Source organism: Mus caroli, chromosome 2 (assembly GCF_900094665.2).
Source record: "Mus caroli chromosome 2, CAROLI_EIJ_v1.1, whole genome shotgun sequence".
In the NCBI taxonomy this organism is placed as follows: Eukaryota; Metazoa; Chordata; class Mammalia; order Rodentia; family Muridae; genus Mus; species Mus caroli.
Genome location: NC_034571.1, coordinates 123,057,396 through 123,070,965, shown reverse-complemented (window position 1 = coordinate 123,070,965; position 13,570 = coordinate 123,057,396). Strand labels below are relative to the sequence as shown.

Sequence of the window (13,570 nt, the reverse complement as noted above, 5' to 3'; positions counted from 1 at the left end):
CTCTCTCTCTCTCTCTCTCTCTCTCTCTCTCTCTCTCTCTCCACACACACACACACACACACAGACAGACACAGACAGACACAGACACACATACTAGGTGGTGGACATACTTCAGCTAACAAGAACAGTTAGCTAGAAGTGAAACTACAGGAGCCAATAAGCAAGGTTAGTACATTTAGAGACTTTCCCAGAACTATGGCGTTTGATGGATTAGGACTTTGTTTTCCTTTGGCAAGTGGTGCTGTCTACATGCTGAGTTTTATGGCCTGAATGGCGTTTCCACCATGGAGTCAGTTGTGCTGAAGTCTGTCTGGGAACCTACTACCAGTCCATGATCAACTTGAAACTTATTTCAATCACAATATTTAAGCTTAAAATATTTTTGCTTTAAATTATAACCCCAAAATGTGGTGGTGGGGCTGTGGTAACGATGCTTGCTTCTGAGACCAACTAGCTGAGTTCAGTCCCTGGGACCCATACAGTAGGAGACAGATTCATGCATGTTGTCCTCACTTCCACACAGGGATATAACCCGGGCAAACCTCAAGCTTGGTATATAGCCAAGAATGACCTTTCAATTCTTGAGCGTCCTGCAAGTCTTTTACAGGAATGTGAAATTACACTACCATGCTGGTTTGTGTTGTTGAGGATCAAACCCATGGCTTCCTGACTGCTAGACAAGCCTTACAACACTGAGATATGCCCTAGCCTGTTTTATGTATGGTTCTCCTGCAGAATACTTACTGGGAACATGTGAGGCCCTGGGTTCTGTCCCCAGCACCATAAAACAAACAAACAAAAAAAGCAAGTAAGAGTGTCATGTTGAGGTGGAAAGACCTTTTTGAATTTGAAAAGATCTAGGTTCCAGGTAAGTCCCAGGATTAAAAACCAAAAGCCTCAATGTTTCCATCTGTAAAATTATAACATATGCTTTACTTCCACTTAGAGCCATACCACATTAGAGGTTTGCCTGGGATACAGAAGTCTTTAGCTTATAAAGTAGGTTAAACCACAATTTTTATCTTTGCTTTTTACATTTGTTTAGTGTGTCTGTGTCTGTGCATATGCATACACATGCATTTAAAAGTTCAATAGACATCAGCTACTATTTCATTTATTTTTAGAATGCCTTTTCTCCTGCCCCTCAGAAAGATGAGTGATTGGATTCCCTATATGATCTTGGCCACTGCATCTCTATTATTGGTTGCCATGGTCTTTCCTCTCCTCATCTCTCTTCACATTCTGATCCCTTTTCCTTCTAGGACAGGTCTTGCCACAGGAACCCTCAGATCTCCACATTTGCTGTAGCTTAGAGTTAACATTGATCGACTCAGTCCAGACTGCCTGGACCAATGGTTTCCTTTGCATGAGGTACCCATGCTCCTCCATTGCTTGCTAACAGTATACACTCAGAACCACCGTCCGGTAAGCGTATAGGAGATTCCTAATATCTCCAAAACCTCTCTCATGTCTAATGCAAGACAACACATGCCTCTAGTGGGCACTTCCAAATCTGACTTCCTTTTGAAGGTTATGTGAATATGTAATATAGTACTGGTGGTCGTCTAGGGGAGTGCCAAGTTTGTTCCTTGAAATGGACAGAGAACTGAGTGTTCAAGAAAGACAGATGACCAAGCCATAGAGAAAGCAAAAGTAGAAGTTTTATCTGTTTGAATTGTGAGAGGCCCTAAAGCTGGGAGTCCACTATATTGATGCTGGTTTGTGTATTTTAAAAAATATTTATTTTATGTGTATGCCCTTGAGTGTATGTATGTGCATCATATGCATATAAGGGTCAGAAAAAGTATTGGATCCTCAGGAACTGGAATTACAGATGGTTGTGAGCTGTCATGTGGATGCTGGGAACAAAAGCTGGGTCCTCTGCTAGAGCAGTAAATGCTCGTCTCTTCCAAGCAACCTCTCTACCCACCCCCACGTATCTGCTTGTGTACTTTATAGGGCCCCAGTCTTCTCCCTTCTCCCTGATGGCCCTGCTCAGATACCTAATGTGCCTTGAATGAAAATGGCCAGTTTGAACTGGAGAGAGAGAGAGAGAGAGAGAGAGAGAGAGAGAGAGAGAGAGAGAGAGCCCAGCTGCTTCCTGATCTTGCTGCCGTCCCTTCCCCTCTGTGGTGACTGGGGTCTCCTGGAGCCATGAGCTAAAGTAAATCTGTTCTTTCGAAAGCTGCTTTTGTCTGTGTTTTGTCCCAACAATGATGAAAGTATTTGATACATGTCCATTAGCCAGGCATGGGGCACACACCTTTAATCCTAGCACTTAGAAAGCAAAGAGGCAGGTGGATCTCTCTGAGTTCCAGGTCAGCCTGGTCTTCATAGGAAGTTATAGGACAACCAGGGATATAAAGAGAGATCCTGTCTCAACAAAACATACGTGCCTGTTCTGATACACTTTCAGTGTAGCACTCAATAAATTATATGAGATACTCAACATTCTATTATAAAATAGACACTGGGTTTAGCGATCTAATGGAGTTTTGAGAGGGGATGATATAGAGGACCCCCCCCCAGGATCCCCGGGGACATTACTAAGCAGCTAAATCAATGTCAGTAACTATTTATTTCCAGAAGTAGTGGGAGAGAAACTATCAGCTATCATGATGAATGAGTTTTCTTTTTACTGCAAGAGAACAAATTCATGAGTGAAACACACACACAGATCAATAATCAAACTATCGAAAACACACCATTTCACCTGTAATACATACATAGCTAGAGGTGCCCTGCAGGATAGTTATAATCTTCATCATATGTACAAAGGAGAATGTACAGGGATATACACAGCAATGTTGCTGAGAAGAACCCAAATCAGACTTCATTCTAGGTATCTGCCTATTTAAGAAAGGATTAAGTAATTTAGTAAATTTACATTATAGCATACTATACAGTGGGGCAAAAGAATTAGCTTTTATTTTTCAGCTTTTTTTTTTTTTTCAGGACGTGGTGGTGCACACCTTTAATTCCAGTACTTGGGAGGTGGAGGCAGGTGTGGGTCTATGAGTTTGAGGCCAGCCTGATTTACAGAGCTACCTCATCAACTCTAAGTTAGTTTTCTTATCATAACCAGTTTTCTTTGTGATCTGAATTATTTTACCTATTTAAAAGAATTCTAAGTGACTAACAGTGAGTACTAGTAAAGAGAATAACGCATAACAGAAACATTCAAACATTCACAGATTCCCAAGACTTCTAAACTTATTGTTAAACTCATATCCTTGTTCAATACTTGGCCATATATATTCTTGGATGTTGTTTTGAATTTTCAAGAGAATTTAAATCTGACGAGTGAAAACAAAGCAAACAGACAAACTGGTTGTGTGTCCTGTGACCCTACATTACCAAACAGAAGGACAGAACGCAAGTGAATCCGTACACACCGCCGACTGGTACGGGAGAAAGAACCTCCAAGCTCGCCAGGGCTGACAGGAAGTCCAGCTCCCAGGACCGCGCTCGCTTCCGGCGTCACTTCCCCCGCGACTTCCTCGGCTGAACATGGCAGCGCTGAGCAATGTCCGCTGGCTGACCCGAGTGAGTCCAGGGACGACCTGGGCGGAGGGTGGGCGGGAGAACAGAGGGTTTGTCCGCGGTTTCCAAAAGAAGGCAAGGTCATCGCGGTGTAAGGGCCGCGGTGTCCCCGATCTGACCTTGTGTCTGTCGCAGGCGGTGCTCGCCGCTCGGAACTCCGGGGCATGGAGAGGTCTCGGAACATCTACGGCTCACGCCGCTTCGCAGAGCCAGGTACGCTCGAGTCCGGCTTCGTTCTCGTCCATCCTTGTCGCCTCCTTGCCGCTCCCCTGGGTTTCCCCTCCCCACCTCTTTCCCTCTGACTCCCACTTCTGCCCCTGCTCCATCTCTGCTGGCCCCATTCACAGGCACAAGATGTGAGGGTGGAGGGTGCCTTTCCTGTGACCATGCTGCCTGGAGACGGCGTGGGGCCAGAGCTCATGCATGCTGTCAAGGAAGTGTTCAAGGTGAATAGCCAGGGGCGGGGGATGGGTGGCAGATCTGGCTACTGGGATGGATGGGTTGTTGGAAAGTTCAGACCTGACCCTGTGCTTGGACTTAATCCCCGAAGGCTGCTGCTGTCCCTGTGGAGTTTAAGGAGCATCACCTGAGCGAGGTGCAGAATATGGCTTCTGAGGAGAAGCTGGAGCAGGTGCTGAGTTCCATGAAGGAGAACAAAGTTGCCATCATTGGTTTGTATGGCACTCTGTCATTTAAGAGCAGTGTTCATAAAGCCCCTCTCTCTGCAGTGTGTATACATCTGTTTTCCAGACTGGCCTCTACTGACATTTAGGAATTTGTTTCTTCTCAGTGGCAAACCAGGAGTTAGTGATGTCAGGAAGGGGTTGGGACCTGCTGAGGCTGTGTCACCGGGGTCAGACCCTGTTAGTTGTGTCTGCATGCCCATTTTTTTTTGTTGTTTGTTTGTTGTTGTTAGTTTTTCCAGGTAGGGTTTCTCTGTGTGGCCCTGGCTGTTCTGGAACTCTCTGTAGACCAGGCTGGACTCAAACTCACAGGAGATCTGCCTGCCTCTGCCTCTCAAGGGCTGAGATTAAAGGCATGGGCACCCTAACCCAGTGTGCACCGATCATTCTAACCACTCCATTTCTTCTCTTGTGCTGTTTTATTCCCCATATTGGATTTTTAAATTTTTATTTATTTATTTATTTATTTTGCTTCTAGGGTTCCCCCTATAGGCCCATTTTCTTGGACAGCCTCACTTGCAGGGCCAGCTTTTGCAGAGGAAAGTCAGTTCTTTATAACCTGGCCCCCGGTGTTCCTGTTTTCCTTTCTACAACTTGTTCTGTGCTTTGCTCACAATCGGCTGTCCTAATTGTCATGTATACGTCACTATGTCAGGATCTCCACGCACTTGTGGCATTCATTAGTTTCCAATGATTGCCATTGGATGCTACTGAAAATAACATATATAATTCAGTTCCTGAAGCTACAGTCCCTCTAAGTTCCTTGGGGCAAGTTTGATCCTCACCAGCAAAATATCTAATTTCCTTTTCTTGTTTCTTCTTTGTGCACAACTACTATCAAATGGCAGTCAACCAACAACCCCTCTCTGCTTCTTGGTACCCTAGCATTTCTATACCCTCTTGAAAAGCTCCCACAATTCTAAATGTTACATAATCACAAAGACTACCTGATCCTGGCAAAACCACACCCGGCATGAGGCAAATCGTAGTCAGCTGCTGTGGAGAGTCTGAAGCAGGCCCGTATCCCACACCTGGGAATAAAACAAAAACATAATCTTATAACATTTCAGTGTTTTTTATAAGGAAACCAAAATTCTCACTATAAAATCCTCATTTATAGTTTCTTCCTGCCCCCCCCCCCCCAATAAAGTCATGTTTATGGTTTCTTGGTATAAGCTCATAGGCCTATCATTTGGGACCTATCACTGGTCAACCCACTGAAGGTACTTAACCAGGGACTAAATAACTACAGTAAGTACCAGCTTTTCTGTAACATTTCCTATTATGACCAGAGGGGTTCCTCTTCTGTGCTTGCTTACTGTCATCCCTACAGAACTTATGTTGTCTTTCCCAATGTATTTCTTGCTCGTTGAGGGCAGGAGTTGTGTGGTTTTGATTGATATCCCTATTGCCTTACATACATAGTCAATTTTCAGTAAGTAGTAGCTGAGATAATGCAGTCAGTAGACACCCTTGCTTTTCAGCTTGGCATTAAACCCAGGTTCTTTAATAAAAAAAAAAAAAATAGCTCTTACGTCATTTAGGAATTTCAACATAGTGTCTAAAACTAAAGCATTATGCTCAGTTCATCTAATTTTCACTACATTATTCTCCTTTGCCTCTTGCCACTAGCAATAAAAGGGTTGAGGGGTTTGGGAGTGGGAGATGGGAGCCTCGGTTGTATGAAGTCAGTGGGGAGACTGGACACTAGTCTAACATTACTTCTCCTCTACGTTGTTGTCCCAGGAAAGATCTATACCCCAATGGAGTATAAGGGTGAACTAGCCTCCTATGATATGCAGCTGAGGTAGGTAGATGGGTAGGTGTGGGTCTGAGGAGTGCTGGGCACTGGGCACAAAGCAGATGATGGCTGTCTACTCTCAGGCGTAAGTTGGATTTGTTTGCCAACGTAGTCCACGTGAAGTCACTTCCTGGATACAAGACTCGGCACAACAATCTAGACCTGGTTATCATTCGAGAACAGACAGAAGGAGAGTATAGTTCTCTGGAACACGAGGTAAGGCTTAGAAACTACGGAGGACAAGGAGAGGCAAGTGGGAGGTGGGCTTCCTTGCTTCTTCCCTAGTGTCACAAGCTACTTCCCTCTCATCCAGAGCGCCAAGGGTGTCATTGAGTGCCTGAAGATTGTCACTCGCACCAAGTCTCAGAGGATTGCAAAGTTTGCGTTCGACTATGCCACCAAGAAAGGGCGGAGCAAGGTCACAGCCGTCCATAAAGCCAACATCATGTGAGGAAGGCCAATTTTTTTGTGTTTTTTTGTGGGATGGGTTCCATCCCTTGAACCCTGTTGATTGCTTTTTGTCTCTCTGGCCTGTGAACAGGAAACTTGGGGATGGCTTGTTCTTGCAGTGCTGTGAGGAAGTTGCTGAACTGTACCCTAAAATCAAGTTTGAAACCATGATCATAGACAACTGCTGCATGCAGGTAAGGCCCTTTGTGAGTTTCCAGAGAACAGGGAGTGGAAGCCAGTCCCTTCATCAACCTCTCTCTCTGTGTGTGTGGAACTCCTTTCTCCCTTCTCACTCCTAGCTGGTGCAGAACCCTTACCAGTTTGATGTGCTTGTGATGCCCAATCTCTATGGCAACATTATTGACAATCTGGCTGCTGGCCTTGTTGGGGGAGCTGGCGTGGTTCCTGGGGAGAGCTACAGTGCAGAGTATGCAGTTTTTGAGACGGTGAGCAAGATTATTTTTCCTCTGGGGATGGTGGTGCATGCTTTTAATTCAGTACTTGGGAGGTAGAGGCAGAGGCAGAGGTGGATCTCTGAGTTCAAAACCAACCTGGTCTACATAGATTGAGGATAGCCAGAGCTCCATAGTGAGACTCTGTCTCAAGAAAACAAAACAAAACAAAATTCTGTTAGTCATTTGTACCTACCCTCTCCTGACCTCAGGTAGTTCTGCTGTATTCCATCCCAGTGCCCCACTTGGAAATGACTATGGCTGCCTCCTCTCCTGCCCTACACGTCTTTTCAGTCCCCTTAGCCTGCCCTCCTTCTGTGCCATAATACATTTTGTACACCTGTACCTCTGCACATGCCTGTCTCCTTCCAGTGATTCTGGCTTGCTCTTTCCCACAGGGTGCTCGGCACCCATTTGCCCAGGCAGTGGGCAGGAATATAGCCAACCCCACAGCCATGCTGCTGTCAGCCACCAACATGCTGCGGCATCTCAAGTAGGTTACGGGAAGCTCAAGCTGGGTCGTGGGTGGAGGGTGGGTGTTGGAACGGGAAGCACAAGTGGGAAGGAGAAGGGAAGGGTGGGAGTGTTTTGGTTGGATTCTCAGCTTCTCCTGTCTATTGCCAGTCTTGAGTATCACTCCAGCATGATTGCAGATGCAGTGAAGAAAGTGATCAAAGCTGGCAAGGTGAGTTTCAAAAGGCTTCAGGGGCTCAGCACTGCTGTTCCTGGGACCTGAGGGACCTGAGGGACCTCTCTCCTCCAGGCCCCAACAATACCTTTGTGACCTTGGGGCTGTTCTTCACTTCCCCTCTTGGCTGTTTCATCCTCTTGTCTTCTTCACCTTAGTTCCATCTGCTGTTACTTTTCCCGCACCATCCTTTGCCCTTCTTGGGCCATCTGATTACAGACCTTGCAGCTTTGTCTGGGGTGGAGATCACAGGCAGGGTTAGCTGCCTGCTTTCCCTCCCAGCTGGTCTTATTTCTTGCAAGGTAACCTCATCTCATCCTTTGTGATATGCTCTTCTCTCTCCCCATCCTGCTGCCTGCTCGGCCTCCTGTACTGCCTTGTCTGCTCTAGTGAGCAGGTCCTTGACCCCCACATCTGCTCACTTCCTTCCATTCTTTCTCCACTGCACTGTATCTTTCTTGGTCTCCATCTCATCATGCTGTCCCATCTCCTTCATGGGCTCTCTCTTCTTCCCCACGGCTTTTGCTGTTGGTGGCTGTAGGTGCGGACTCGAGACATGGGAGGCTACAGCACCACAACTGACTTCATCAAGTCTGTCATCGGCCACCTGCACCCCCATGGGGGCTAGAGCCCTTACTCCCTCCAATTTCAAAAGGACCATGCTTCGTATACATCCCTTCAGTACAATGGACCAGAAGAGAACATCTAGACAGTAGACTATGATAGCTTGAGGCTAGGTTGTCCTGGGGGCTGGTGTTAAGGGTGTCTCACAGGGTGGGTTGTTGTGACAAGGCCCAGACCCTAAGATGATAACTTTTCCCCACAGGTTCGAACCTCAGATATGGGTGGTTATGCCACATGTCATGACTTCACTGAAGCTGTCATTGCTGCCCTGTCATAAATGCCCATGAAAAAAAAATTCAATAAACAAAATACACACATACTATCTGGTTTTGTGTTTTTATTGGGGTTTTATCATGGGCAGGAGCTGCCACCACAAGGTATGCCCCTCCCATCAAGCAGGTCCGTTCTAATCCTCCTGTGCTTTCTGGGACTTTTTCTTTTTCTTTGTGCTGCTCTTTGTGAAGTTAGCAGCAACTTCAGGCTCCTCAGAAAATTTCCTTTTCTTCTTAGGGGTGGTGGGGCTTGCTGCCTCTTCTGGTTCACTGGCCACTTCCTCCTTAGGTGAGGATTTCTTTCTCTTAGGAGCACTGCTAGTGGCCATCTCTTCAAGGTCACTGGCCAACTCCTCCTTGGGAGCTTTCTTTTTCTTGGTTTTAGGTAGAGAGACAGGTGGGTCTTCCATTCCATTTTCCTGTAGAGTCTCCTGGGGTTTTAACTTCTTCTTCTTCTTAGATTTTTCATGTACCTCCTGAAGGGGGAATCAGACACGGGACATTGCTTACAATTGTTAGCAGCCACAGCTCCCATTAGAATCCAGGCAGAAGAGCAAACCTAGTACTTCCGGTGACTTAATGATCTATCTACTCTCACATTTTATAATTTCCCTGGCCCTCTTAAACCCTAGAGAAAACCCCCTGTATGCTGCTCACGATGGATATCATGCAGAGCTCCCAGGGGACACTGAAATGAAAATCACTAATAGCTCAAGATTTAAAAAAAAAAAGCCTAAGGGACAATTCTAAACTGTCACATTGGTGACCTCCCTGCCCCCACCCCCCATCATGAGACACTATCACCTCCAGACACAGAACAGGGAGAGCAGGAATTCACACTACCCCCGTTGAGGACTCCTGGGAGGCAGCCGAGGACAGAGCACACTTGCCCATGGAATGGGCCATGTGCTACAACCAGCATTCTGGGCTCTTGTCAAGTTCTCTCAGCACCTATCTCCTCCCTATAGAATCAAGAGGTAGTTTTAGGTGTTTTGGTCCAAAGAGCCCAAGCTCCAGACCATGGTTTGATGTCCTGTGTTCTACACGGTTGAGAAGCTTACAACCTGGGATCCACACAGGACTGACCTCACACTCCTCTGGGGTACTGCTGTTTTCTGATGAGGCCAGGGCCAGTGCAGCCAGTCGCTTCTTTTCCTTCTTCAAGCGCTTCTTCTCCTGTTTTTCCAGCTTTCTGGTGATTTCAGCAGCCGCTTCCTCTGCCTGGCAAAAAAGCAAGGCGCTGAAAACCCAGAAGACCCCTGACTTGCCACAACACTCCTAGTCTTGCTGGATCAGGCTCATTAAATCAGTTATATTGCCTCCATTTCTGAAGGTCAGGCCAAGTTCGTTCATCCTTTCCAACAGTCTTTCTGGCACTCAGCTACCACAACCAAGCACACTGACCTGAACCACGGCTTCCTTCATGACATCCAGGTTCTTCCGTGGGATCTCTCCAGTCTCATAGAAAGACAGCCGTTCCTCAACTTGTTCTCGGAGTTTTTCCCCAAATACACTTGTGGGGACCTCTAGATGTGTGTGCGTGTGTAAACAAAGTCAATTACAACCCTTGAAATGACAAACTACTCCTACTCCCCAACTGCTCTCCCCTCAGCTTCACTCAGACCCAAGGTGTCAACACTCACTAGGTGAACTCTGTTGACGAAAAATATTACCATCATTGTAGAAGCTGCCAAGGTAGGTTGCTTCCCCCCCACTGTAACCCCTTCACTCAAATGCCAACTTCCCCATCCATACCAGAGAAGCAATCAATTCTCGAGGCAATACTGCATTTGTTTGCTAGGTATCGGGAGATACGGCCTTTGTTCTTTGCAGCTGCTCGGCCAATGAAGGTGGAATGAAAAATGAGTCCATATTTTGGTGTGTTACCCCTTGTCTTCAGGGCTCTGTGAGAATATTCAGTCAATAGTTTAGTCAGAAGACTTGACCCAAATAGCCAAGTTCCCCTCTTCTAACAATTTCCCACCAGGCTTGGCTGAACTTTCTACCTCACCATGTGCCAACCTAGCTCCCAGAGGCAGAGAGGGAAGGCATCCAATTTGCTGACCTGGAAACTCGGTCCCCTTTTGCTGGGCCCTGGGAATCACTCAGACACCAGGACTGGCCATCACCCCCATAGCAGAGGCCTGTATAGGTCAGGTCGCCCTGGTCAGCCATCATTGTAATCCCCAAACAAAACAGTGGACACCAGAAGCAGCACCTGACATGAGCAGGCGCCCTCACTGGTACCTGAACAGGGCCTTTTCAGCCCCAAGGATCTGTACTGTGGACGCTGGATACTTGGCCAGGTTGGTGAGGCTGCCAGCATGAGCAATGAGGCGTGCACCTACCTGGAGAAAGATCCGAGGAGGAGGTCAGTTAAGTAAGTGGGAACCTGACCTCCCAGGCTCATCCCCTCCTCTTCTCTTCCCCACCATGCATCAACTAGGGACAACATGCTAGCCACAAGGATAGCGGTACAGAATGTTGAATTTCACTCCCCCACTTTTGTGTTCCCCATGACGCACCGCTTCCCCAATTAAGGCTGACAGGCTGGGGGCTACTTGGCTCATCTTGGAGCGAAGGTAAGTGTGTAGGCTCTGGCGATACTCTGACAAAGACACCACACGACTGGAGAAGCTCTCGATGTTTATCAAGTCGATAGCAGATATGTCCATGCCTAGGAAACACCTAGTGTGAACAGGGGGACCACTCAAGGAGTCTCGTACCTTATACAGGCTGCCGCGCTCCGCACTGACCCATGGAGGACCGAGAAGCATCCAAGATGGCCTTAGCCTTGGCCCCATCCATCGTAATTTCTTCCAGTTTCTCTAACTTCTCTTCATTCAGCTCCCTGCGGTTCCCAATAAACTGAGCCAGGCGACAGTATGTGGCGTTGTCATTGACAATCTTCACCAGCTCTGGAAAGTGGTACCCATACCACTCCCTGCAGAGGAACAGTCATTCTCTGATCCAGCTATCAAACCTCAACTCAGGTCCCAAGCTCTCTCAGACCCGTGTCTCCCCATTCACAATACAGACCAGGCACAGTGGCCTAGGCTGAGGTGTATATAGGGTAGGGTTATTCTGCCTCCTCTTTCTATACAGTCAGTGTAGGAACACAGCCTGTGGTAAGCACAAGGAGGCCTTGCTTTGGTCCATGATTTTACCCACATGAATCATCGGCCATGCTTGACTTCTATACCTTACCTGACTCGCATCGAGAAGGTATTGATATCTTTATCCAGTTGGTCCAGGAGGCTTATGGACTGAATGATCATGTTGTCCACTCGGTTCACATTAAATTTAACTTTGGCACGAGAGTAGCTGTGTCCCAGCCCTAGCTGGGCCTTACAAGCAGAAAGATCTGTCAGGCCCTTCACCAGATTATGGAAATGCAGACGAACTCCTAAAAAGAAGACGGGACTGTAAGCACAGATCCTCCAGTACCCAAGTAACCACTCACAGCAGTTAACCATCACCAGGCCTAGAGGCCCTCTGCTGGCTACTGTGGGCACTGCATCCACGGGGTGGACAGAATAAACGAAATAGGACTCTTACCTCGGAGGATCTCAGCTATCACACCACCAGTCTGGCAGTTGTACCCCAACTCTTCCTGTATTGCAGCGCCAATCTTGGGGTCTCCAACTCCCAGAAGTACTTTCTTCTTTTTAGATGGCAGGTATGTCTCCAGGAGCAGGCGGAGGTCCTCGTGAACAACACCTTTGGGACAAAGAAAACAGCTCTAAATGACACACTGCAGATTGGAGACTGCCTCCAATCGGATTACAGTTAACACCCATCCCTGCAGGCATTGCTCAGACACATGGAGTCGTCAGTGATCTCTCAGGGGATTGACAGATATATAAGTCATCATTGCAAAGCCTGGCTCTACCACAGGTCCAGGAGCACAATTGTGAAGCATTTAAGTGGCTTAAAAAAAAAAAAAAAGATTTATGTACACTGTAGCTATCTTCAGACACCCCAGAAGAAGGCATCAGATCTCATTAGGGATGGTTGTGAGCCACCATGTGGTCACTGGGATTTGAACTCAGGACCTCTGTGAGAGCAGTCAGCGATCTTAACCGCTGAGCCATCTCTTCAGCCCCTGCATTTAAATGTTTTTAAATGCCATCCTGTAGGTCTCAAATAATCCCTAGACTGTATCAAGCTTAGAAGAATATCATCTAAGAACATCAACCATCCAGAATTCCACGTCCCGGAAGGACTCACCTTCAGACACAGCATTGGCATTTTCCAAGGCAACCTGGGATGAAGAGAAGGGACAAAAGGCCACCAGACGAACGACATTGTGGAATTTGCCAAGGTTAAGCACACATTCCTCCACCTGTGGAGAGAAGGATGAATGGGCTTTCTTTGAATTTGGCTTCTACAGCGCAGTAAAGCAGGAGCACCAGCTGTTGTAGCAATTGGTGCCTGGGCCCCGAATCTTAATTCTCAAGAAATGGAAATATGAGATGTTTATCTCCGACCGCTTCCAATTATATAGATTCGCGTTAAAGAGTCCCCTCATTCTAGAGCTCCCCCCGCCCCGCCCGGTGCGGTCGGCCACGTGGGAACACGCGGTGCATGCTGGGGTTTGGCGGCCTTAGGGGCTGCATTGCAGCACCGCGAGCCCACCAAGCCCACCCACCTGCGGCAGCAGCAGGCTGATCTCCTCCACTTCCTTCAGCGCCAACAGCGCGTAGCCGACCGCATGCTCGAACAGCACGTGCAGCAGAACCTGAAAAGAACCAGCGCGCGGCCATCAGTCAAACTTCCCAGTCCGCCGGGCCGCTGCTAGAGCAGGCCCTGGCCCAAACCCCGAGCACGAACCCGAATGCAAACCCAGACGCAAGCTGAGGCCTTCACCACGCAAATACCCCCACCAGCACTCCTCACCATGGCGCCTGCTCCGTGCCCAGCTCGCAATGCGGCTAGCGCACTCTGGCGCGCGGAACCAGACTGCGGAGACCACGCCTTCTCCGGTTTGACCAATCAGAGGCTTCGGACGAAACCATTGTCGAGTCTTCGGAGGGGGTTCGCGGGTGTGGTATCGT

General features: G+C 47.7%; 2 protein-coding genes and 5 non-coding genes across 11 annotated transcripts; 1 reads left to right on the top strand and 6 right to left on the bottom strand.

Moving 5' to 3' along the window:
• The first annotated feature begins 3,458 nt into the window (after nucleotides 1–3,458).
• On the top strand, nucleotides 3,459–8,563 carry Idh3b (isocitrate dehydrogenase (NAD(+)) 3 beta). 3 transcript variants are annotated; one of them, XR_003835957.1, is made up of 13 exons: nucleotides 3,459–3,546; nucleotides 3,679–3,756; nucleotides 3,891–3,989; nucleotides 4,094–4,214; nucleotides 5,973–6,033; nucleotides 6,111–6,243; nucleotides 6,341–6,474; nucleotides 6,569–6,671; nucleotides 6,777–6,923; nucleotides 7,328–7,422; nucleotides 7,554–7,614; nucleotides 8,159–8,354; nucleotides 8,444–8,526. XR_003835957.1 is itself a non-coding variant. In XM_029474172.1 (12 exons), exons 1-12 carry the CDS (start codon nucleotides 3,511–3,513, stop codon nucleotides 8,516–8,518), a joined length of 1,143 nt encoding a protein of 380 aa, XP_029330032.1. In that variant the 5' UTR covers nucleotides 3,459–3,510; the 3' UTR covers nucleotides 8,519–8,563. The 3 variants fall into 3 exon arrangements, 2 of the variants coding, with proteins under 2 accessions (XP_029330032.1, XP_021039029.1); XM_029474172.1 differs by lacking the exon at nucleotides 8,159–8,354 and having other exon boundaries at nucleotides 8,444–8,563; XM_021183370.2 differs by having other exon boundaries at nucleotides 8,159–8,560.
• On the bottom strand, nucleotides 8,559–13,531 carry Nop56 (NOP56 ribonucleoprotein). Of its 3 annotated transcripts, none has more exons than XR_003835955.1 (13): nucleotides 13,413–13,531; nucleotides 13,165–13,254; nucleotides 12,744–12,858; nucleotides 12,072–12,233; nucleotides 11,721–11,919; nucleotides 11,270–11,457; nucleotides 11,039–11,190; nucleotides 10,761–10,861; nucleotides 10,269–10,417; nucleotides 9,918–10,039; nucleotides 9,600–9,734; nucleotides 9,318–9,475; nucleotides 8,564–8,989 (listed from the first exon to the last, which is right to left on the bottom strand). XR_003835955.1 is itself a non-coding variant. In XM_021183358.1 (12 exons), exons 1-12 carry the CDS (start codon nucleotides 13,413–13,415, stop codon nucleotides 8,648–8,650), a joined length of 1,758 nt encoding a protein of 585 aa, XP_021039017.1. In that variant the 5' UTR covers nucleotides 13,416–13,531; the 3' UTR covers nucleotides 8,559–8,647. The 3 variants fall into 3 exon arrangements, 1 of the variants encoding a protein (XP_021039017.1); XR_003835956.1 differs by having other exon boundaries at nucleotides 8,898–8,989; nucleotides 9,357–9,475; XM_021183358.1 differs by lacking the exon at nucleotides 9,318–9,475 and having other exon boundaries at nucleotides 8,559–8,989.
• Nucleotides 9,803–9,874, bottom strand: LOC115030458. Its single transcript, XR_003836054.1, has one exon. It is a non-coding gene; the product is annotated as a small nucleolar RNA SNORD57 (small nucleolar RNA).
• On the bottom strand, nucleotides 10,128–10,197 carry LOC115030459. Its single transcript, XR_003836055.1, has one exon. It is a non-coding gene; the product is annotated as a small nucleolar RNA SNORD56 (small nucleolar RNA).
• On the bottom strand, nucleotides 10,613–10,698 carry LOC115030538. The gene has a single exon (XR_003836121.1). It is a non-coding gene; the product is annotated as a small nucleolar RNA SNORD86 (small nucleolar RNA).
• On the bottom strand, nucleotides 11,526–11,658 carry LOC115030475. The gene has a single exon (XR_003836071.1). It is a non-coding gene; the product is annotated as a small nucleolar RNA SNORA51 (small nucleolar RNA).
• On the bottom strand, nucleotides 12,325–12,392 carry LOC115030542. The gene has a single exon (XR_003836124.1). It is a non-coding gene; the product is annotated as a small nucleolar RNA SNORD110 (small nucleolar RNA).
• Nucleotides 13,532–13,570: the final 39 nt, after the last annotated feature.

Bases quoted from the DNA above. Each gene is read 5' to 3' on its own strand.
- Idh3b (XM_021183370.2), top strand. From the start codon at position 3,511: ATGGCAGCGCTGAGCAATGTCCGCTGGCTGACCCGA. The intron at 6,672-6,776 runs GTAAGGCCCTTT...TCTCACTCCTAG, and splicing joins TAGACAACTGCTGCATGCAG to CTGGTGCAGAACCCTTACCA. The intron at 6,924-7,327 runs GTGAGCAAGATT...TCTTTCCCACAG, and splicing joins AGTATGCAGTTTTTGAGACG to GGTGCTCGGCACCCATTTGC.
- Nop56 (XM_021183358.1), bottom strand. The intron at 11,920-12,071 runs GTAAGAGTCCTA...TCTTCTTTTTAG, and splicing joins GATAGCTGAGATCCTCCGAG to GAGTTCGTCTGCATTTCCAT. The intron at 11,458-11,720 runs GTAAGGTATAGA...GTTCCTCTGCAG, and splicing joins ACCTTCTCGATGCGAGTCAG to GGAGTGGTATGGGTACCACT.